At 40.3% G+C, this 24,726-nt stretch overlaps 1 protein-coding gene across 1 annotated transcript; it reads right to left on the minus strand.

Moving 5' to 3' along the window:
- Positions 1–301: 301 nt before the first annotated feature.
- On the minus strand, positions 302–17,932 carry LOC146451603 (uncharacterized). Its single transcript, XM_085099092.1, has 3 exons — positions 17,820–17,932; positions 17,362–17,605; positions 302–4,618 (listed from the first exon to the last, which is right to left on the minus strand). The coding sequence occupies exons 1-3, from the start codon at positions 17,890–17,892 to the stop codon at positions 4,372–4,374; spliced, it is 564 nt and encodes a 187-aa protein (XP_084955218.1). The 5' UTR covers positions 17,893–17,932; the 3' UTR covers positions 302–4,371.
- Between the last annotated feature and the right edge of the window lie 6,794 nt (positions 17,933–24,726).

A 24,726-nucleotide genomic window follows, 5' to 3' on the forward strand; every position in this document is an offset into this window, starting at 1 on the left:
AATCATCATTTGGAAAAGTTGTTTTCGTTCAATGGCGGCCACATGTCTGAATTTAGGACTCCGAATCTGCCGTTTTCAGAAAGAAAAAGAACGTTTTTCGAGCGTTAAATCGAAATAATAACTTCTAAGTCGTACTCGAAAGTTGAAACGGTGGAAATTGTGAGAGTTCACAGCGAAGAAACTTCGCTTTTACAAACAGATCAAATAATTCAAAGCCAAGGAAGCCAGACCAGTTCAGCGGGGTCACGACGTTATTGCAGAGTTATTCCCGGTATGATTCCCAGTAACACAATGATAACAATCGTTATCGCAGAGTGATTTCCGGTATGTTTCCCAATAACACAATGACAAAATATCAAGCAGTCTCTCTGAATAAAACCATTGAATTATTTCAATTGCGAAGGGAAGATAGGTTTTAAAAATCTGCGAAGCATACAATGGGGAATAAATGGGGCTACATTAAGCATTCCGTGTAATGCCATTAGAGGGGCATCTTGTTTTAGTACAAATATCTTTAAAATTTTAAAATACTAATTAACAACGGAATAAATAGCGTAGAAATTTTCTTAAATATCTTCGACTTTTTCGCTGTGTTATGTCATTGAAAGCACAACTCATGTGAGAGAATAACAATTATGAAGCATGCACTGCAAGTCATAAGCTTATTTACAATCACGTTCATTTCTTTCATTACGAATTTTTCATACTGTTTTAGTTTTACGATTTATACCCTCATGTAATCTGTGAGGTCCATAGCACATTGCTTGTTGAGTGAGGAAGTTAATCCAAGTATGAGCAAGTTTATAATTGTACAAGTACTGTATGAGCAAACGTGGATATCCTACATGTGGTTCCAAGAGCAACTAGAATAATGATATCAATTTTTTTTTAACAATACTTTGAAAACATTTGATCGAATACTGTTTATTTGTAAATATTTGTAGTTAATCCACTTATTCTGTGCTCATAAATGGTATTGAGGTTTTACCCTCTCAGTTAAATGTTATCTCAATTTAATGTTATCTTTGTAACAGTTCCAAGGTTGTACTGAAAAGCATTAAATGCTTTAAACCAGCTTAACAGCTGGGGGAAGGTCTCCTCTTTGTGAATGGGCTACAAGAGCTCCAGTGTTACCATGCAATTGACTGTCCACAAGTAATATCTGGCTGTGTGGCATTGGGATAAAGGAAACAGTTTTTCCATCTAGTATAAAAAGGTATGCAGACTTTTCTGTTGTGTTTCATGTAAGGGCAGAATCCAGGAGATGTAATAGGGATGCTGTTGGGATTTGCTTGTCTATGATGCTGACGGCCATTTCATTACCAACACTAACATTGCCAAGAAGACTAAGGCTAGCAACACCCTCCTTGACACTGAAATCTGGAGTACACCCATAGTAACATTATCATAGTTCTGATTTCCAATTAGAAATTATTCCAGATACTACAAGATAAGCTAAGGTTGTATTAATGTGCTGTGTTGGGTCTACAGACTGGATGGGAAATGTGTGAAACAGTTTTGCTATTGTTAAAGAGATTAGGGTGCATGCATTGCTTCCATTACGTCCTTGAATTGAAGGTTGGGAGAGATGTTGGGGAAAGTGCCAGGTTGTAAAGTGATTGTGGATTGTTGGTGGAATCAAGATGTTGAGAGTTGGAAGTTGTGGAATGAGAACTTGTGGCCTCTCTTCTGTAGATGCACTTGACTCTTGACTTGCTTGTTTATCTTGAAATGTTTGAGGTGGTCTACGAGCTGGTTGAAGAAGTGATTGTACTCTGTTAGAATTAGTTGGGTGTCTTACAGGATGATAGTCATTAGTAATGTTAGTAATCTTAGTTTGCCATTCTTGTGATGTGTAATAATCAGATGAGTTAGAAGTATTAGGGAGGTTCTGTTCAACATCATCTTCATCCTCATCAGAGCTGTCATCAGCGGTGTTATTCTCATCATTTCGATCTAATAGTCCTTTGTTAAATGAAAAACTAAGGTCTTCTACTTTTGTCTGTAAGGGTGCCTTGCAGATGGGGCATCCACTTAATGACATGCATGTTTCATGTTAAGTGTGGAAAAAAGCCATTCTCTTAATTGTATCCCTTGGCATGGAACGACAGGATGGTAGATCACACAAGGCTTCTGGATCTGGTTGCACTTGACCAAGATTTTCAAATTGATATGACAAGGGAAGGCTTCTTAAATCCACAGTTGCACCAAATGATGGAAATTGATAAGTCTGCTTCCCTTTTGGCTTACCATTTCTACAGGTTTCACGAGGAACCTGAAACAAAGCAAAAGAAAAGATGAAACACTTATATTAAATATTATTTTCTCTGAACAGAGTACTTGTCTGTAGTAAACTGTTGAATTGATTGTGTTTTTATACTCATTCATGCAAAGAAGACTGTTGAAAACTGTCACCAGCGTATAGTTACAGAATATTGAAAAATGGTATCCATGATAATTTTATGAATCTAAAAAAAAAAAAAAGAGGAATGTTGGGTTGTACTTCTCTGGAATTTTCTGTGTTTGCTGCTATTTCCTCTAAGATGTTTAACAGATATTCTGCTGTTTTTCCGGCAATGGCCCAATAATTTGTTTCACTGTTTCCACGGTGGTACGTTGGTACAAACCATTCTTTAAATATTGTTAGAAAGCCAGATGAGCCAATTGTTCTTGCAGTATTTTGTATCTCAGGTCCTGTGTTGAAACAATAAATTGGTATATTTCCTGAGAAGTGAGTGGAAGACTTCAACTTTTTTTTCGGTGATAATGGTAGCTACTGGAGTTTTAATTGGAAGTATTCTGGCAAAAATGTTTTGTGGTAGGCCAGGTCACTAAGGAAAGATAAAGTGGACTTGTTGTAATGTCTCCGTTGCCATGATATGAACAAAATAGCCAGCTGTGCCATCAAACATTCATATTCCTCAATGTTACCACTTCTGAAAGTTTGATAGTGAAAAAAAACAAGTGGCACTACATGATCAAGCAAGGAGAGAACTGATGTGAACTCGTGACTCTTGGATAAACCAAATTTAGGTACCACTTTGTCTCTCACAAGAATCCATCCTAGAAAGGCTGCTGTAAAACACAAAGATGAACGGAATGGCTTTGGCTTTTGTGGGAGAAGTCCTCCAAACACAAATTTTCATCGAAGAAAAACTTAAATATTAAGACCACATCCTCTATAGCATTTAGGTAAACATGAAATGGTCCTTGTTCTGGTACAATTAAACTGAGTCTTTTTTCTCTCCCTTGTGCAATTCATTTTTTGGGATAATAAAATTCCGGCCAGTCTGCTGGAAGTGGAAGAATGTGATGTTTACAATACTCTTCCAAGGCTGGATACAAGTTAAAAGGTAGTGGATTGCATCTTTGTAGTTTTGTTTACTCTTGAGATCCTGTTCAAACACATCCAATACAGTGCACGACTCCAATGTGGCTAGGTCATCTTGGCTTGTTCCATCATTAACCATGTAAAAAGTACAGAACTAAGCAAATATTTTGCGATATTGAATAATATTGTTATTTTTGCTTCAGTTTTCTATATTCTGTAATTGTGGTTCTGTAAAATTATTACAACAACAAAAATTGTAATAATGTATGTAATATTTAATTTAATTAGATCTGATTATGATTTTCAAGACATTGTCATCACCTCATTTCTCTCATGGACTGTACAAGTTTTGCTGGATCGATTTGCATCATTTTTGGGGGAATCTGTTTTATGTAAGTTCTTTCCATACTGACCAAGGCATCTTTCAAGATATTAGTTACCACATCAGAAGCAATTCCACCATGACAAACTTTAACTTGCCCCTGTATTGTAACTGGAACAGGTCGATGTAATGGGATGCCTGTAGGCTGCACTATAGCTGGAATGCCAACATGAATATCCAAAATACTGGAGGCCATGTGAACAGCTGTTGATGTTTTGAGTTTTTGTGGCACTTTTTTGGTGTGAATATTATGGTAATCGTCAAGCATCATAATCACAAAACATTTGAGCTGAAAACAGCAAAAATTATCCTCGTTAAAATATGATTCTTGCTAAAACTGTAGTGGTGTTTTAGATTTCTCTTATGCAGTTTTGTGTTTCCTTTCTGATTTCCTTTTTTTTTTTTTTTTTTTTGGTTTCTTGACTCTTCTGTTGTTGTATCATCCAATGTTGTATTAATTAATCTTTAGTTTTAAATGTTAAATGGTTTTAAATGTCACTTGTCTACAATGTACAGTACCTATGCTTAAAATGAAAGTTGATGCTATTAAATTCTCTCTTGGCCTGAGGGGATTATTCAAATGAATTCTGTTCATTTCCAATACTTTTCATACAGCCAGTCAGCCAGTAATTTTTGCTTGTAAGGTCAGTTTGTAGTCTCAACTGTATGTACAGAAATCTGTTATGTTAATGTATATTGATAATGTTATTACATTTCTCGCTTTGGAAAGCTGATCCCTGGCAAAATCCGTATGTTTATCCGCCAGGTCCCTCTTATATTTCTCGATAGTTCTTGGGTTAACTGAAAAGCCAAATACTTGTCCAGAGGATAGCCCAGCCATGGTTAAACCACTCAATGCTGCATGTAAACCAGGATCTTTTTGAAGGTTGTTTGTTTTCTGGGACCTGAAATGAACAGGGGAGGCCATTTATTTTGCTGTGTAAAAATAAAGGGAAATTTTAGCACAAAGTACATGTAAGTTTAGGTATCAAAATAAAAAAAATTATTTAATAAAATGTTTTTTTTTTTTTATCATTACTTCTTGACAAAGATTACAGCGGTTACCAATAACACGCGACCTATCGCCTTCGAAAGACTCCGATAAGGCTGCGTTTTAGTGGACGTCAATCAAAGAAAAGCCGTTGAAATTGTTTTGAATTCTGAAGCTTTCTGAGAACATTTCAAGGCAACAGAACCAAGAAATTGACAGTTTTATCCGCTGACGGATGGTGAACTTTATGAAAGTTGATTTCCAAGACAGGTTATCTAAAAAATGCGCATTGTTTAGACGAAGCCGTATTTTTTTATGAAACATTTGAAATCGCTACACCACAGGGAGCCCACACAAACTATGTGACCGTTTGTATTTTGAATTTATAGAGGCAATGTATGGGAATATCGAAAATCCTCGTATTATCGTACTAGATTGCGATAGATATTCTCATTTAACATCAAAATAAACGTAGTTTTACCTTAAATGTTGTGTGTTGTCGTTCCTGAGGTTGAAGACGGCGATTTGAGCCATTTGAAGGGTTCGGCGTTGAACGTTCACTCGAGCGTAATAGAAGAGTGAGAAGGGAGGAAAACTTGTTTTGAAAGGGTTCCAGCGCCGGAGCGATTTTTCCCCCAAAAAACGCATCGCTCCGATTTCAAACTTCACAGCATAAAGGTCAAAAGATTTTCGATTCTTCTCGTACCTTCCAATCGAAAATCCATCCAAACGGCCCGGAGCTAATCCTCGAAGAAAATCAAAATCCCACAGTATTCGAGCGAGTAGCGAGTAGCGAGTAGCGTAGCAAAATTCATACGTGCCATTGTCTAACATCGTCCAATCAGAAAGGGGCAATCAGCGGGACGGTTTGGCTGGCACGTATGAATTTTGCTACGCATTCCACTCGCTCGAATACTGTGGGATTTTGATTTTCTTCGAGGACTAGCTCCGGGCTGTTTGCATGGATTTTCGATTGGAAGGTACGAGAAGAATCGAAACTCTTTTGACCTTTATGCTGTGAAGTTTGAAATCGGAGCGTTGCGTTTTTTGGGGGAAAAATCGCTCCGGCGCTGGAACCCTTTCAAAACAAGTTTTCCTCCCTTCTCACTCTTCTATTAAGCTCGAGTGAACGTTCAACGCCGAACCCTTCAAATGGCTAAAATCGCCGTCTTCAACCTCAGGAACGACAACACACAACATTTAAGGTAAAACTACGTTTATTTTGATGTTAAATGAGAATATCTATCGCAATCTAGTACGATAATACGAGGATTTTCGATATTCCCATACATTGCCTCTATAAATTCAAAATACAAACGGTCACATAGTTTGTGTGGGCTCCCTGTGGCTACACCTAACAATTAAATCAGCGATGCGTACAAATGAGCAAATTATCACGTGCAGTGAAAATCAAAATTACCTTTTACTTGCGCTTGATCTGGCTGGAGAATCAATTTAAATGAAGTTTACCTTCTCTTAGCGTGGTAAAATTCTTAGTTTCTTGCAGGGTTACCTTGGAATCTTGTCAGAATTCAAAATAATTTCAACTTTTCTTTGATTGACGTCCACCAAAACGCAAATTTATCCGACTCTTTTGAATGCCGTAGGTCGCGTGTTATTGGTAACCGCTGTAAAACTATCGAGACGTTTCGTAAAACAGTCAGTCGATCCCAGCTTGGAGTAAAACCACTCACCCTTAAAGCAAAACAAACAAACAATTCACCTGTTTCTTAGCGTACAAAACAGACAAAACGAGAAAACTTGACTGTTTATACATGTAATTAAGAGAAAATGCAAGTTTAATTCATGAGCAAACTAACAACAATTAAACCAAATTTTAGGCATCAATAATTTTGATTCACCTGCACTGCGAAGCTTTCTACCATTTGAAAAGAACACGGTTACAGATCGATAAAAAACAGATATAGCTAGAAAAACTACGATAAACGCCTCTTTCACTCAGGCGGGACAATGCCAAGAAAACGGTTCTGAATACAAAACGGTTTTCCGCGTGATAGAAAACATATGATACACTTTACATTTTGCTAGCGTTCACAAAAGAAAAACGACTAATTCACAGAACATTTTCCAAAATCGGAAAACTGAAGACCAATACTACATTTTCCTAGAATTATCCGTCTGGTGAAATCACTGTTGAATGAGGGTTTTCTTGCCGTGTCTTGCTCCCAACAAAGTTGAAAACGAACAAATTCAAGAGAACTCAGTCGCGTTCCACAGTGTTTCAGGCAAAGTCTGACCAAGTTCTATGCGAACAATGTCTTCAAACTCTTTTAACAAACCCAACTCCAAGATCTGTTTTACAGTTATTGCGTAAGAGAAGTGTACCACCAAACCCTCGCCGACAATACAACTTGTTTGTGGAGCTGATCCTGCATATTGCATTGACCACCAAATTTCATCGCCCTCGATCGGTCCAGCCTCCATCATTCGCTGAAAATCCATGATGTCAGCATCAATGAGAAAAAAGTTAATACTGAAGCGTTGTCCTTTCGTAGTCTGATCCCTTCCACGAAACAGGTATCTATCTAACTGCTTTTTATGATAATGGTGTATAAAAGAACGAAGTATCATTTCCGTACATTCTGGACTTCTCACCCCGCATTCGGCGGCTGGATCAAAGTCGATCTTCAATCCCTTTGGATTCACCTCGTTGTCATAAACGCCAATCTTCTGATGAAGCCAGTTGCATCTCCAGTTGGTCACGATGTTGCCGTAGTGCAAGAAGCATTCGCTAGTATTTTTATTGTTTATCATGCTACCAAAAACATTCGGGTGGAGATAAACGATATCGTCGTCCATTTTGAAATAAACATCAGATGGATTTCGTAGGAGGCGTTGAAAGACAGTATAGTAAAACTTTCTGTAGAATGGATACAAATGCATAACACCTGGAACGTGTGGTGGACTTGGATCTTCTTTTAAATACAGAAACTGAAAGGCATCGTCTTTTAAAATACTGTTCGCAGCCGCCACGAAGTTTTTCAACTTCGATTGGTCTTCTTCGGTGTATCCTATCATAGCGAATATGACTCTGTCGACCACACCACCGTTTTGTCGAAGTTCCCTGTAGAGGTAAGGCAACAGAATTCGAAGGTATATCCACCGTCCGGTAAATATACACGCATGAACTTTACCAGTTTTGTTATCGGTGCTTTGACGTTTGGCCGGTTCGACAGTTGGTAGATTATTCTGAGGAGGAGGAACTTTCAAGGCGGGAACAACGACGCCCGAAGGGCATAAGAAGTGGTAGATAACGAGCGCTTGGAAACAACACACTACTAAAACGAGGGCAATAAATTGATAAACGTTGGGGCGGTTCATCGTCGCGATAACAAACTGTGGGAGTATGGTAACGTGGACATATCAAACTTTGTGTTTTAAAATTTTTGGAAGACAATGGCACTGGATTAACTTCCTTTTATGGGCATTTTTATTGTTTGCAGCTTTGAGGCTCTTTTGTTTCTAGAACAAAAGCTTGAAAGAACCGACGCTTAGCAAATTTTCGACCGCGAGATTCAAAATATTCGTTGATGACCAGATGTTGACAATATCACCTTTCTCTGGGGTGGGATAAGGGAAATTTCGCTCAGAACAACGAAAATTTTACCGGGGTACGGAAGGGAAAATTTGTTTCATGACGCGCGGGCTGTTGACGTTTCAATGTATTTCCCTTCTTCGCGCAAACCGGCGAATGTGAACGTTCAGAAGCACGCTAAAAGGGCTCGGGTTTGTATTCTAAAATACAAATGGAAAAGCGCAAAACAACTACAAGCAAGACCCAGTCATCGGATAAGAAACTGAAAATTTATGAGAAGTAATAAGGATTTTTTTCTGGTTTGTTTAATGACCGGCAATAGGCCAGGTGCTTTTAAAGCCAAAGCCGCTGCGAGGAAAGCAGTCTACCTGCAGCGAAAAACTACCGTGTATAGTTACGCCACTATCAATTATGTGCAGTAGTTCCACTAGTGTATGTATAACGTGAACGCTTTCATGGCCGTTGTGCATTGTTTTCTCGTCTTTGTCTCTTAATCGTGACAAAAACTTTACTTTCCACGTAGAAGCGCGTGTCGCCAACGTTTGTCAAGTCTTGTGCGCAACATGAATGAAATTCTAATGATGATCTTTCTTCAGCTTGTTCTGCGAATTGCCTATAGAGAAAAGTTACGGACTCATTAGCGCAACTGAGCTTCTTTGAAATTCGCGCTTAGTTGACTACATTGTTTTCTTGTTGTGATAAATGGTCAATGAGTACTAGTTATGCTAATGGTAAATGGTTACAGAGACGCGTGCACTTGACAACAATCATTCCGCTATTGCCACTTGACAAGAACCATTTCGCTCACGCAATCAGAAGAGATCGTTGAGAGAGAAGTTTCAGTTTCTAGAAAATGTTTTTCGAAGTTTAAGATAGAGAAGGCGCGAAAATCGCACCTTTTGTTTTACCTTCAACAGCGATGTTTACTTGCCTCAATAGACCAAAAAACAAAAACGCGAGGCCTAACAACTTAAGTAAACCCGCCTTTTCGCGCACTCTCGCCATAAAGCGGTGTGTCTTCATTGTATTTCTTCCTTCCTTTTCTTTCTTTATTGAGTTGTTTTTAGCAGTGGAACAATTGGCGAAAATGCGAAATCATTTAAACGTGAAAAGGTGCAAAAGAAAAACTTGTCTTCTTGCCGATCGACAACAGTTATGATTTCGTTCATCGTTTTCATAGATCCAGGCGCAATTTGTTAAATAATTATTAAGCCATGCACGAATTTTAAACAAAAGTCATTTTCAAAGTAGCATAGCGTATAAAGAATATGAAACTGAGATAAAACGAAGAAGCCGCCCCGTTCTTATCGCTTCCAGCTACTCATCGCCGCTTGCTCGCTAAAATATGAGCTAAAAAATAATACTTACTTGACGACCAAAATAAAAGTAAAGTACAGTTTGGCTGAGTTAGGCCGAAACATGCGCGCGCGGTACGACGAAAACTTAGTCAAATCCCGGTAAGTTTGTTTTCATTTTCCCAAGTAGGCTACCGTTGGGAAAAAATTGTCATCAGCGACAAGTTGTCGACTGAATCCGATTTGACCCGATTATAACTTCGCGAAACTGGACAGAAAAATCCCTACGGACAGACAACAAAAGGCTTATTGTCTTAAAAAATTTAAACCATAACAATAGGCAAAGTTTGCTTCGAGTTCTGATTGATTCATTGCGCTGTTTACGTCGGTTCTGTTAAGCCGGAGAAGTTACTTTGCTTTTAAGGCACTCAATTGAAAACCTCTTTACTCTTTATAAATTATTACTTATTATCTTTCGTTTTAGTATTCTGAGGAGTTTAAGTCACGAGTTACTGAATAAGAAATCAGTGAGTCTCCCTCCTTCAAACTTTTTTCCATCGCTTTATGGATACTACAAAAGACCGGATGAGCAGATTCGAAAGACCCTGAGTGAACCGACTCCAAAGCGGAAGAAGGTCGTCAAGTCTGTCAGATCAAAAGTCAGGTTTCTCTCTCCCATTGCTACAATTTATCCCGAAGACCAGCAGAAAGGCATATCTTAGCCAAAAACGCCGTTAATTTTTTCATGATTTTTCTTCGGAATTATTGATAAAGATTTTCTTTTATTTCTAAACTCACGTTTATTGTACGAGAGCTTGTCAAGCAGAATAAAATTCACTTAACTTTACAACTGGCGTTGCAATTCTTTTTGTAGATAAAATGAAAGCCACAGGAAATACTTTTAATAAGGGAAGTGGTCAAAACTACTATACTCGCACAGGACCCACCAAACCATAAAATAGGTGGTGGCCTCTGCTTGCACCCCACTTCCTCAATCACAAAAGATGGTGTCTTTATTACATAGCCACCCTTCTCTCCAGCAGCAAGAAATGACAATGAGATTCTAACCTCATTTTTAACTCGTGAATGCGCGCATGTGCAATGAATGAGTTATCGCGATGTGGGGTTTTTGTTATCTCGGACCCAGATCTCCCACATTTCGATATCCCGAACCGACTGAGATCTGGGTACGAGATTAGGGGTTTTGTCACTCGGTCGGTCGGTTGACGGGAGCGAGTATGTCAAAAACGCATCAATTTCGCACGAGCCCCTATGACGTATGAAGTTACTGAACGATTCTGATTGGCTGACCTTTGCGCACGCGTTTTTCTCTTTGTTGCGTCACAAAGAAAAGTTTTCAGTCGCAAAGCAAACACTCGCTTCAAAAACGTGTTTTGGTAAATATAAAGGGAAATAAGTTCGCTAAAAAGTTGAGACGGAAAGTTCTTTCAGTTCTTAGAAGAACGCAGAAGGAAGGCAAAGGAATCGAGAAGGTATGTATACTACGTCAAAGAGGTTTTAATCAGGGTTTAAGGGCCCATTAAAGTATCTTTTGATGCCGTTGCTAGGGAAAAATCAATTTGCTATAACTCTGCACGTGTATGTTTTAATTGGACCAAATTTGGGCAATACCCATAGGGGGCAAACATGGTCCAGTTCATGACGTCATCGGACCACGCCCAATGTGACGTGACCGGAAACAGAAAAATGCATTTTAACTAAATGGCTTAAACCTTTTTTCCGCATTTTCTGTACGATAACAATTCAAAAGCCGTTTTGAAGAAATTTAAGCATGCATTTTGGTTTATAATGAAAATTAAAAAAATGAGAATGGAAATTGTGCTTCTTTGACCACTTTTTTGCGCATATTTTTTTTGGTTTCATTTTGTCACAAAACCCATGCTTGAATTCCGAGAAAATATGATGTTCTTTCAAATTGTTTTAAAATCCAGCAACTACAATTATCTCTCGAGGAGAAAAGCTTTTTTTTTCGCAGCACCGGAAGTGGTGACGAATTTTCAGCGGCTTGGTGCCTAAGCATTGTTGGCCAGGCTGCTCCACCGCTTGTCCCTTCCCAGTTAGCACCTTGGTCGCGTTTTGTTTGTTTGGTGTGAGTACGCAATAAATTTTGCCAGTCTTCGCATCGTGAACGGTAGCTGAACTGTTATTCGAATAGTGGCCGCGAGTCAGATAAAAGCCGTCGAACTGGATGTGCAACAATGACTTATCTCCACGTCGAACTGCTTCAGTTCCTGCTTTTGCACGCCCCAGTCGGCGATCCTTTTTATCTTTTTACGAACGGTGCAATCCATTCAATAATATGGATCCACTGAGTGGAACTGACGTGATCCAGACCGAGAGTCGCGAGAATGTTGTGGTAATCTTTGAAATATTGCTCATTGACAAGGAATGAAAGAGCAACGAGATTACGTATTGCAGATCTTGGAAGAGTTGTGGCTTTAACGACAGGAATGCTACTCTTCAAGTTGACTTTTTTCCCACATCGACTACACTCGAACTCGAACTCTTCTACTGTGTTTTGCTTTACCGAACAAAATTCGAATTCAGTTTCTTTTTCAAAGTCACAGTGTTGTAGATTACTTAAATTACTGTTAACTAGGTTCTCAAGCGAGGTTGATGTTGTAAGGAGAAGTTGTCGATCACAAGTTTCGAGCTTACCATTATCAGTCAGGTTTTCTATCGAGTGGTTAACATTTTTGATGTAAGAATGAAATTCTTGAGCTAGAGCTGCTTTCAAGAGTAATTTACAAGCCTCCTTGCTCCCCGTCTGCTGCTCCATGCTGTCTTGAGAGAGTGGTTGCAATTTAGTGATCTCGATAGCTTTGTTTATTTGTGTTATATCTAAACAGTCGAGTTTCTCAGGTTCGGAAGGGCAGTTCACGGAAACAGATTCACAGAGTCGCACAGTTTTATCGCAAAAGACGTCAGGGAGTTTCGGAGCGGTCAAAAAGGCCGCGGACTCAGAGTTTTCTTTGAAGTTTGCAGGTGATGATAGCGCAATACTAATTTCAGTTTGTGTCTCCGCATCTTTGAGATTTCGATTTCCAACCTGACACTGGAAATTTTGTACTGTCACCTTTTCGAGATTTCCCCATCGACATGCAGCCATCGCTGCGGCTTTCTGTTTACGTCCGTACGTGGATGACATTTTCAAGCAAAACACTCAAGTTTCAAAAATAAAAGCACGACTCACATGTTGTACCCGTAAAGCAGAAAATTAATCAATAAAAATGTAAACGAAAAGTTTTCCTTGTGTTTGTTGCAACGAAGTAAAAAAAGAGGTACCGGCGACTTGAATCGGCGACGCCGAGCCGTCGCCAAATAAAGCGCGCGAAAAAATTTTGGCTGACCGGAAGTGAAATTGCATTTGGGTAGCAACCGTGCAGCTTAGCAACGAGATACTTTAATGGGCCCTTAACTGATTTGACAACAACAATGCCGAATACAATTTGTTGACCTACGTTTGAGAAGGCAAAAATTATTTTCGTACTTTTAGAAAGGTCAGTCGCTCTCTTGAAATGAGCTCATTCTTTGGACTTAGGTGGTCGCTGAAACAGAAAAACTCTAAGCAATATATGATTTTTTTAATTGATGTTAATGCCGTGCAAGTAACTCAACTTTGGTAAATTAGTAGTGAAGTTGTTTACTGGCTGACTCAAGAAACGAAAAAACCTGTTAAGGTGATTCCGTTGAATTGCATTGCGCATCCTTGCTGCGCATAATTTTTCGCGTCATTTAGCGCGCGCACGAGCGCGCGCACGCACAACATTACGGGATTTCCTTGAGGTTAAGCTCGGCAGGAAAATAAATGGTCCTTTTCTTCTTAACGAGCACGGTGACCCCCATTTTTTAATGCATCAATTTAAATGTCATACGGTTGACCACTGTATATCGCGATTTAAAGAAAAGTTTAATACTCTACTTTGAGATATTTTTATTTGAATGCTTTAAAAAGCACGTATTTAGGTAGTGCTGCTTACGTACACACGCAGCAAAATCTTTAATTTCCTTCATAATCTTAATTCCAGTTCAATGAAAATAGTTTGTTGTGTAAGATTAAAGTAAATTTTGTTGAACTGATTCGATATTTAAATGCAAGAAATAAATTTTTCTAGAAATGATAGTTCCCTTTTCTGATTACTAGCGTTCCTAATATAAACCTCGTGGGTCATCTATTTCCTATAATAGCCATCCAGGTTGCACAAAAACGAGCACGGTGACCCCCATTTTTTATTGCATTTTTGTAATGCTCATAACATAGTCATGAACTGGACCAAGTCTTAGACAATTTTAAATACTCCTTCTTTTTCAGCGGAATCACCTCAAGAGCGGCGAGGCAGAACGGTGGATTCGTTCTGACGAGGGGCTAACGCTGGAAACGTCGGCCCTCAAATCTCTTTACGGTGGCTAATTTTCCTTCAGTTATCAGCAAACCAAACATTCGTAAAAAGAAACAGTCCCTGGCGTTGATACGTTTCTGCCGCTGTACAATTTCGAGTAGCATCTGGAAAAATCAGACCTTGCTTGCATCTGAAACTAATTCAATGTAAGACGTGTATTTTCCCCTTTGCAGAACCAAACACTCGTCAAATACATAGTTTACGGCACCGGAAACTTGAAATTAAAAAGAATACAAACGCATTGTTTCTCTCCTTCTGTATACTGACCTATACTGTAATCGCATGAGGCCGAGTAAAATTTACGGATTAATTTTCACGCGTATTTTGCGAAAACTTTGAAAACACAAGTGAAAATTAATCCTTTATTCTACGAGGACTCATTGCGATTACGTGGTTAAAACATAGAGGGCAAAATGTTCTTACAGCGGTTACCAATAACACGCGACCTATCGCCTTCGAAAGACTCCGATAAGGCCCGGTTCATACGTCGAACTTTACATGAGCCGAACCTAATACCTATTAAGGTCGACCCAAATAATTAAGTTCGGCAGTTGATTCAGACGTCGAACCTAACTGAAGTCGAACTTAATTCAAGTTAAAGTGAGAAAGTAGATTTTCGTGGTCAGCGGCTGTTGTTTTTACTCAACAAGATTTAAAATGGCGGGAAAGATGAATTCTGACATGGAAGAGCTTGTTTGGTAAAATAATAAAGACAGGCCAAACACGACTCCTACTTGTCGAGATAAGAAGGATATGACCTTCAAAGCTAATTTGCTTTTACGAGTACGTCTTTCAAAGATCTCCCTTTTCTGTACGAAAGTAAGGAAGAATCTTAGTAGATCTCCCTTAGCAGAGGCAGATTTTCTATCAAGTGTTATTTACCAGGAGCCATAATCAGGGATGGAGACCGTCACGTGATGCCATTTTGACTTGTGGGCCTGTCCCCATGTGTTGTACCAAAAAAATCTAATTTTAGAAAAAAATTGCGCCATACGCGCGTGTGCGCACGCGTGTAAACGGCCAGGATCGCGCGTGGAGAAATTGAAATTTTTTTCCACCCGTTCAAAGTGGCGTCCAAATTTTAAAATTCTGCCAGGAAATATCTCCTCAGTGCCCACATTTAAGGAATTAGACTCTCACGAAGAAAAGATAACAATTGAAAGAAGACGGGAAAAGTTGGAATAAGCGGCTTATTGATCACTTGACTCTCACAGTAAAGTCAAAAAGGCGCCAAAACGGTGGCGCTGCGTGCGCTGCTACTGTTGAATGAAAGAAAAAAGCTTACACTCTACGGACATATACTCAGACAGGCAAGGAATTTTTTATCTTTAGTGAATTTTTTCTCAGCTGCTTTCCGTGTCACATATAAGGTAGTAGCCCCACGCAAATTTGCCTCTATTCACGCGGGTATATGACGTGAGGGAGGGGGGGGGGGGGGAGCGATATTTTCTAAAAAATATTTTTTTGGTACAACTCATGGGGATCCGTGGACCCCACGCTTATGGTCTCCATCCCTGATTATGGCTCCTGTATTTACTCATCTGAATTGTTTTAGGTTAGGCACAGAAGGGCGATATTCCATAACAAACCTCAAAATGTTTTTGCGGGTTTTTAGTTTGTTTTGTGGTGCCGATATTCTTTCGCGGAGGTTGACTTCTGAAAGAGTTTTATTATAAGGTTATCGAGGTAACCTCTGTTGCGTAATCTCTGTTTGAATAGAGTAATGTTTTCTTCAAATGTTGTTTTTGAAGATTTTGTTCTGAGAAGTCTTGACGCTTCGCCTTTGATATAGCCTGTATTGGAAAGTTTCTGTCGGTTAGAAGTGCGTGTGCACATCAAGAATAGATTTTTTTTATCTTTCGCATCTCAGACAAGTATATTTAGTTGTTTCGAAACAAGAAGAACAAGCACATTCCTCTTTTCCCGCCATCTTGTTCAGAATGAAGTCCTTTGCGCACATGCCAAGTCGATGGAATGCACAGACCTCTGGGATAGATATAATTTATATAATTTATACATAACGTATGCATTTGGTTCGGCACATGAAAAGTTCGACGTCTGAATCGAAGTCGAACTTTTGCCGTTCTATTCGACTGGCGCAGTCGAATAGAACGGCGGGTCGACCCAAATACAAATCTGTCGATCCTAACTGATTCATACGTCGATCTTTACATGCGCCGAACCAAATGATTAGGTTCGGCTCATGTAAAGTTCGACGTATGAACCGGGCCTAAGGCTGCGTTTTGGTGGACGTCAATCAAAGAAAAGCCGTTGAAATTGTTTTGAATACTGAGAACATTTCAAGACAACAGAACCAAGAAATTGACAGTTTTATCCGCTGACGGATGGTAAACTTTATGAAAGTTGATTTCCAAGACAGGTTATCTTAAAAAATGCGCATCAGGTTTAGACGAAGCCGTATTTTTTTATGAAACATTTGAAATCGCTACACCTAACAATTAAATCAGCGATGCGTGCAAATGAGCAAATTATCACGTGCAGTGAAAATCAAAATTTTCAATTCCAAATTACCTTTTATTTGCGCTTGATCTGGCTGGAGAATCAATTTAAATAAAGTTTACCTTCTCTTGGCGAGGTAAAATTCTTAGTTTCTTGCAGGGTTACCTTGAAAGGGCTATAGAATGGTCCTATCGAAAATCATGTGTCTCGGAAAATATCCGCCCAGTCACGAAATTTCGGGATTCTAAACAAGAGTCTCAGAATCTCGGGCTCGCTACACGTTGAACTGTCTCGAAGTCTCGGATTTTTGTAATTTGGGTCTCACAATCTCGAAAATTGCACCCAATATTAACCAAAATCAGCACGGAACGAGCAAGAAAAGCATTAGCCTCCTTTGCAGACGTTGTTTTTATCAGACCAACACAAACAACGTCTGCAAGAAGGCTAAAAAAGCATGTGCTAATTTATAATGTGACCCGAAGCAATTTTTCGTACGTTAGCTGGCTTCCGTTGTGGTTTCCATTGGAGTTTTTTGTCATGTTACATACCATAAACTCGAAATATTTTCAACCCTTCGATCTGCTAAGAGGATTTTTGAGTCTCGGGCTCCGATTTATTACAGGTAAAGTCTCGGGCTGCGGCCCTATGCCCCACTGGGGGCTCAAAAGACTAAGAGAGAGAAAGTCTCGGGCTCGGATTCGATATTAACGTTTGGGGCTCGGTCTCGTAATTTTAAACAAGGGTTTTGCAGTCTCGCAAAAGTCTCGGATTGACCATTCTATACCCCTCTTGAAATCTTGTCAGTCGAGAATTCAAAATAATTTCAACGGCTTTTCTTTGATTGACGTCCACCAAAACGCAAATTTATCCGACTCTTTTGAATGCCGTAGGTCGCATGTTATTGGTAACCGCTGTAATTTCTTACCGAAAATATGCCAGGATATGCAATAATGCTACAACTCTTTTTTGTTGCAGGTCAAGGCGGTCACTCGTCAGAGGAGCTCTGACATTTTTTATTGCTGTCAGGAGAGTGTCCCAAAGGCCAGGGCAATGTTTCTGCACAAAACTTTTCATGTCAACAGGACTGTAAAGAGGAGCATTATTTTTGTTGTTGTAATAATGGTACAAGGAAAGTTGAAACTTCTTCACTTGTTCTTCTAGTGAGCTTTCTAAAAAATAAGAAATATAATAAAGAGATAAATAGAGAATGCAAATACCAAACCATTTTGTCTTCCTGCACTGGAGAAAAAGGCAGACAATAATTAAGTTCCATTATTGGTTTCACGGTATTCCATAATAACATGTAGATAGCCCAAAATGGGAAGAATTTAAGTTGCGATACAGACCAGTGTGCCAGTGTAGTGATGTAGTTCTGCAGCCTACCTTTGATCTCTTTCAGTTGCTTTGCCATGTCATTTAGTTTTCCCAGCAAGCTTTCTTTTTCAGCATCAGACATTTCACTTTTATCTTCTACATGTACTTGTTGTTGGCCAGAGGTGCTTTCACTGTTTTCCTACAATAAAATTAATTGTTGGGAGTAAAGTACTGAAGTGGTTTGCTGGGGCTATTGTGTTTGTGTTTAATAAAGTGAGAACAATAAGTGACATATGGCAAATGTTTTAAACAGTTGAGCAATACAATTAAAAAACACTCATCATTATGTTTGTTTTGAACTCTCTGTAATACGATGTACGGCAGTTGTTGCACCACTCTCCTCCCGGGCGGTAGTTATTAACCATCCTTCCACGTTCGTCAAGAAATTCGAACAGTTTCTGGGGTATAGCGAGGAGCTTCTTTGAATGACTTTTTAACAAGACGGAAGAACAGCGATCATCCTCTTTCTCCAAGGCCCTCCGATGCTTTAAACACGCATGAGCATTACCTTGCTTGACTCCCAAACATCTGGCCAAATCGACTGTCAGGGGTAGTACTTTGCCGTAACAATCCTTCACGGAACCTCTTGTTTTTTTCGTAAACCAGCAATCCTTATGGCATGCCAAGGGAAAGGCAAATGTCACCAAATACAGGCAACACACAAATGTCAACATTACTGTCAGGTTATCGCAAAAGGCTGCGTACGATCGTCCTCACGAACGAGTGAGCGCGAGGCCACTTTTCTTAAAAGAACAAGTCCAGAAAATATTGTACACCCCCCAAATCTTTTCAAAAAGTAATTTTCTACTAGAAAATACTGAAAACAGGAATATGTCTTCAACTGGAAAAAAATGTTTTGGTTTTAAATGTCAGGCCTTATTTTTCCGCGAATTTCACTGTTTTTAAGGACGGTGCCTATTATTGTTACTGCGCATACGTTCTGCGCATCGCAAGATACTCGGGTTTCCGGTGCCTACCAATACAGGAATATTTTTGCGCGGTTTAAAACTATACGGAGAAAGCAGAACTTACCAATTGCTTTTGATATCTCAAAAGAAAATTGGGGGTAACCATGCATTTTCCGGAGATAATTAAGCTTCAATTTAGGAAAAAATCCCATACATTGCTTTATATTTTGGCGTTTTTTAGAGATATTACTGCTTAATTATCTCTGAAAAATGCGTGGTTACCCCCAATTTTCTTTTCGGATTCCAATAGTTCTTGCTAAGATCTGCTTTTCCCACATAGCCATAAACCGCACAAAAATATTTCGGTATTAGTAGGCACCGTGCGCGCTTGAGCCCGCGTTATAGACCGCTAACCTGTGACGTAGCTGTTTCGTTATTCAGCCCTGTCTCTAAAAGCTAGCAGACGACGCGAAGAGCAAGTCATATCACGTGATGTCAACTTCCCGCCTTTTTACTTGGGCGGAGCGCCAAGTTATAAAATAGGATTTCTTCGTACGTGCCAAATCGCAGTGATCTAGTGCGCGTGCGCTACATGTTGGCCGAGTCTGCGAGTCTGCATGTATTCATCATAAGCCGCCATTACGGGACAAAAAACAAGGACGTAAAATTAACACAACGAATATCGTATTCTTAAAAGAAAACAGCTAGTATGTGTGTTGTCTGCTAACTCCTTCCATTGAACGAAACTAAGGGGCAACTTTCCTTTCAGGACAGATATTTTCCAAAAGTTCGACTTCAATTAACCTCAGACGCTCTTTTGGCTCTTCTCGATAAATCCCCATTCGGTGTCAAACGTAATCGATAAGATCAGGCCGTAAACACTGAATTTACATACAGCCGAGCAAAACATTTCATTTCTCTGGCCGCAATATAAAAAACAAAACGTTCAATTAACTTTAAAGATTCAAGACCATTCCGTGGGTGAAAGGCTTAGGGTAAAGTAGGAAACTAAAACTAAAGCTTCGAAAATAAATTTCATTTGGGGTCCAGTGTGAGCGATAAGATCTATTCACCAGAACAACACTGAAAGTTTGCTAATGCACAGTGACAATCCCGGGGTGACAATCAACGCTTGACGAATTAATTTCTTTATTTACGTTCACTTGGATAAAACCAAAATGTGATCCTCACGGGAAAACAGGGAAAAAGGTGGACGCACGGGCACGCCAAATTGACACGCTAAACGTAGAATCTGAAAAAAAAAATCTTTCCTTCGGAGTCGAGTGTTAGCGATAAGATCGATTCATTGGCACAAACGTAAACGCCGAAAATTTGCATATTCATACCAACAACAACAGAGTACCGCAATGCTAAACGCATTTTTATTTTTACGTTGGATAAAGCCAAAATAGCAACTTTAGCACCCGGGCTTTAGCAAAACTGAAAGCCCCTTCCGATGTTACAAAACGTTGAAAGAAGCCGTCGTTTGGATGCAGAAAGGAATTGCCACGCTGAAAACACCGGGAAGAAATCGGTCACGTGCTAGGCAACCAAAATCGTTCACGTGTATCAAGTTTCATCCGGCGACGCGGCATTCAGAAAGAAAATATTTTCGGCGGTTCTTGGAAGGAAACCTGGACGGCCTTTGCTTGTTATTCAATCGCCACGGGAGCTGCAGTGTCTTTCCACTTTATAAACCCAGCTTCTTTCATTTAAAGCCCTTTTAAATCCTGGAAACACTCTCTTTTGTGTCATGATATTTTGTCCATTGGCAATCACGCAAAACCACTAAAAGAATGAACGTACACTTCGACCTTTGCGTTGCCTTCCAGTGCGAGTGAAGTTTATTTTCTTTTTTGCGTGGTTAATAAACAAATAACTGTAGACATAATTTGAAATAGTTCATTCTTTGGTCACTCACAGAGCGCTCTGATTTTGTCATTAAAGTTCTGTCCTATTCCAGTGATCATGAAATATAAATCGGATGTTCTGTGAGGTTTGTACGGAGCCCTGTAGGGGCCATCCTCAGTTCCTGAGTTCTTAAGTTCCTGAGTTCCTAAGTTCCCATGTTCTGAGTTCCTGATTTCCTGTGTCCCGAATTCCCGAGTTCCTGAGTTCCTGAGTTCCTGAGTTCCTCACTTCCCGAGTTCTGGTGTTCCCGAGTTGCCGAGTTCCTGAGTTCCTGAGTTCCTGAGTTCCTGAGTTCCTCACTTCCCGAGTTCTGGTGTTCCCGAGTTCCCGAGTTCCTGAGTTCCTGAGTTCCTGAGTTCCTGAGTTCCTGAGTTTCTGAGTTCCTGATTCCCGAGTTCCCGAGTTCCCGAGTTCCTAAGTTCCTAAGTTCCTAAGTTCCTGAGTTCCTGAGTTCCTCACTTCCCGAGTTCTGGTGTTCCCGAGTTCCTGAGTTCCTGAGTTCCTGAGTTCCTGAGTTCCTGAGTTTCCCCGTTCCTGATTCCCGAGTTCCCGACTTCCCGAGTGCGTAGTTCTGAAAACCGCGGTTGGATTTGATCGCGGCTACCGCTAATATGGGAGCAATGGCGGACGCAACCATCACTCGCACGCTATAGAGATGTGTGCACGACGGCCATGTTGGAGGACCGAAACAATACAATGATTTTCCTTTGGCAAATAAATTCTATTTTTATGCAAATATCTTCTATTGTTTTAGTCCTCCAACATGGCCGCCGTGCACACACTCTATTGATTTCTATTCTAACCTGTTGTGTTATTTCTACTGCCTATGGTTCTCTCGAACAATATATACTGGCTTTAGGAGAACGTGGAAACGCTAATCGTGATGAACTTATAGAAAGGTATTTTCATCTGGGACTACAGGAGGTTGAAATTGTTGCATTTTTGACTCTTGTTCATGGAATCAGGATTAGCTTGCGGCAGCTGAAAAGGATATTGCAGAATAAAGGCCTAATGCGTGGTTCAATTCTACCTGTTACCATCTCCCCCCCGGGCACACCCCCAAGCATTTGTGTACTTGACGTCCTATTCCCCACCCCTGGGCACACAGAAAGAGACAATTCCCCACCCCCGGGACTCATGACATGGACTAAAAATAAACTGCTTCGTTTTGATGATAAATTTCTTTTTTTAAACAAAACCAGGAATCTGAAAAATCCTAAACTTTTAGAACGAACGCGTATACACATTTAAAGAAGTCAAAGCTGATTGCCGCCGATTCGAGTTGAATTGGAAGCGACGCGTACGCATTGCATGCAGAAAACCAACTGTAAAATTTGAGAACAAACCTGGGAACCGAAACATTTACCCAAAGCGTATACCTAGCCTTTAAGATAAAAGTATAAAAATGAAACAGCCTTGAATATACGAAATAAAGCTACTAAATTCGGATACTTACGTCAAATCAAGCTCTGGGGTAAGTTTTTAAAGTAATGAATGAAAATATAAATCACATCGCCTCCATCAGATCGATAAAATAAAATGTATTTTCATTTTCTAAACTGCAACAAATTACCAATAACACTTAAATTCAAACAGAGCTTTCAGCTTCGACAGATTACTCTGGTCCAGCTATTCGCTAACGTACTCAATGGACTTGCCAGCGAAAAACGCGGCCTTTTCCGCGTAGTTAGCCGCCATTGTCACCCCATAAGTCCTTGCGTGAGTAGTTATTTCGATTTGCCCCGCCCCCTACCCCCGGGCAAGACCGCTTGAGGAAATTCCCGACCCCCGGGCCAGACGGGCCGAGTTTTCCCGGGGGTGTGCCCGGGGGGGGATGGTAACAGGTAGAATTGAACCACGCATAAGGAGAAGGGGGGCTAACTCAGATTTAGGCTTAGTCATCATGAGAACAATCCAAGAAGAATTAGAAGGAAGTGGAAAATGTATCGGTTATCGTACAATGTGGCAACGTCTAAGGAATGACCACAGAATGGTTGTTAGTCGAGAAACAGTGTGGCATGGTCTAAGGATTCTAGATCCAGACGGATTCGCTCAACGGCTCACCAGAAGACTAAGGCGAAGGCAATATAAAGCTAAGGGGCCAAATTTTTTGTGACACCTCGATGGATACGACAAACTTAAACCTTTTGGATTTTGCATCCATGGATGTATAGACTTTTTGTTCATGTTTTATGAACTGAACTGCTAACACTTTCCTGCTATAAGACACTGGGCCTGGAAACTATACTATGTAACTAATATTCTTCAAAATAAAACTCTAGCATCCAGAATAGTGAGCCACAAGCGACAGGCGAGTCATTACGGGTCGCTAAAGAACCCGAGACGAGGTGGGGGGGGGGGGGGAGGGGGTGGTTCCATATGAAAGTTACGGGGGATGATGATCGGAAATTTTGAAAAGAATCGCTTAAATGTACCAGAATTCTCTCTTATGGGTGTGGTTCTAACAATTTTTTTTTATTTCTAAGAGGGAGTCACAAATAAGACATAAATTAAAATCAGTTGACTGACAGTTACTTTCTCTCATATGTTTCGACTCAATAGCTCAGCTCAATAGCTCAGCTGCCGCAAGCTAATCCTGATTCCATGAACAAGAGTCAAAAATGCAACAATTTCAACCTGCTGTAGTCCCAGATGAAAATACCTTTCTATAAGTTCATCACGATTAACGTTTCCACGTTCTCCTAAAGCAGGTATATATTGTTCGAGAGAACCATAGGCAGCAGAGATAACACAACAGGTTAGAATAGAAATCAATAGCATGCGAGTGATGGTTGCGTCCGCCATTGCTCCCATATAAGCGGTAGCCGCGATCAAATTCAACAGCGGTTTCCAGAACTACGCATTTGGGAACTCGGAAACTCGGGAACTCGGGAACTCGGGAACTCGGGAACTCGGAAACTCGGAAACTGGGGAACTCAGGAACTCAGGAACTCAGGAACTCAGGAACTCAGGAACTCAGGAACTCAGGAACTCGGAACTGAGGAACTGAGGAACTGAGGAACTCAGGAACTCAGGAACTCGGGAACTTGGGAACACCAGAACTCGGGAAGTGAGGAACTCAGGAACTCAGGAACTCGGGAATTCGGGACACAGGAAATCAGGAACTCAGAACATGGGAACTTAGGAACTCAGGAACTCAGGAACTTAAGAACTCAGGAACTGAGGATGGCCCCTACAGGGCTCCGTAGTTTGTCTTATCCGCACGCGTCCCATATAGAACGCATGTCTTTTCGCACACGTGTCATATTGCACGTTCTGCGTGACATTTTGCGATCGTGCGCTGTTACCAGTGAAAAAGCTGGAACATCTCTCAAAGAAAGCTCAGAAAAAAAGGGTATCAGGGTGGAAAGGTATTCGCACAAATACCCCTCTGTCTTCAAAATTCATTATTACCACTGGAATCGCAAATACTCCTTTGTCGCCAAAATCCATCATTATCTTAGATGCACCTCATGGTTACAAAATCCGACGTGTTTAGTATTAAAGAGAGTAATGTTTTATTTTGTTTGCGTGACATTTTCGGTCGAACTACATCACGTTTATCGCAAATATGATGCCTTAGACTCTTGGCGAATCTTTTATCGTTCACCTGTCACCAACGACTGAACTAACGTGCATGCTAAGATACTCCTAGTACAACGGCGCCCAAGTAAACGCTCTTGTCTCGTAAAAAAAACCGCTGACAATGCTGTTCGCCGGCATCCGGACGTTTACGACTTGCACCACCGGGTACGACATCAGGGTACGATATAGCATCACTGGGTACGACATGTCATCATCGGGTACGATATAATTCTCCAATTAAACGAGACTTACCTGAAAGTTGAAGTTTGATTTGGATTCTATCTTGTCATCAGTCCGGAACGAAGGAGTAACATGAGAAGCACGCGCGCTAGCTTATTGAGCCATTATTTAAAGAAAAGGATTGTTGGAGATCACAGGAACGAAGGAGTAGGGATGGGTAAATGCCAAAGGGAGGGCATGTTACTCCTTCGTGTTCCGGACTGATGACAAGATAGAATCCAAATCAAACTTCAACTTACAGGTAAGTCTCGTTTAATTGGAGAATTCTATCT

This window comes from Pavona decussata, unplaced genomic scaffold (genome assembly GCF_977016875.1).
Source record: "Pavona decussata unplaced genomic scaffold, jaPavDecu1.1 SCAFFOLD_386, whole genome shotgun sequence".
NCBI classification, from domain to species: domain Eukaryota; kingdom Metazoa; phylum Cnidaria; class Anthozoa; order Scleractinia; family Agariciidae; genus Pavona; species Pavona decussata.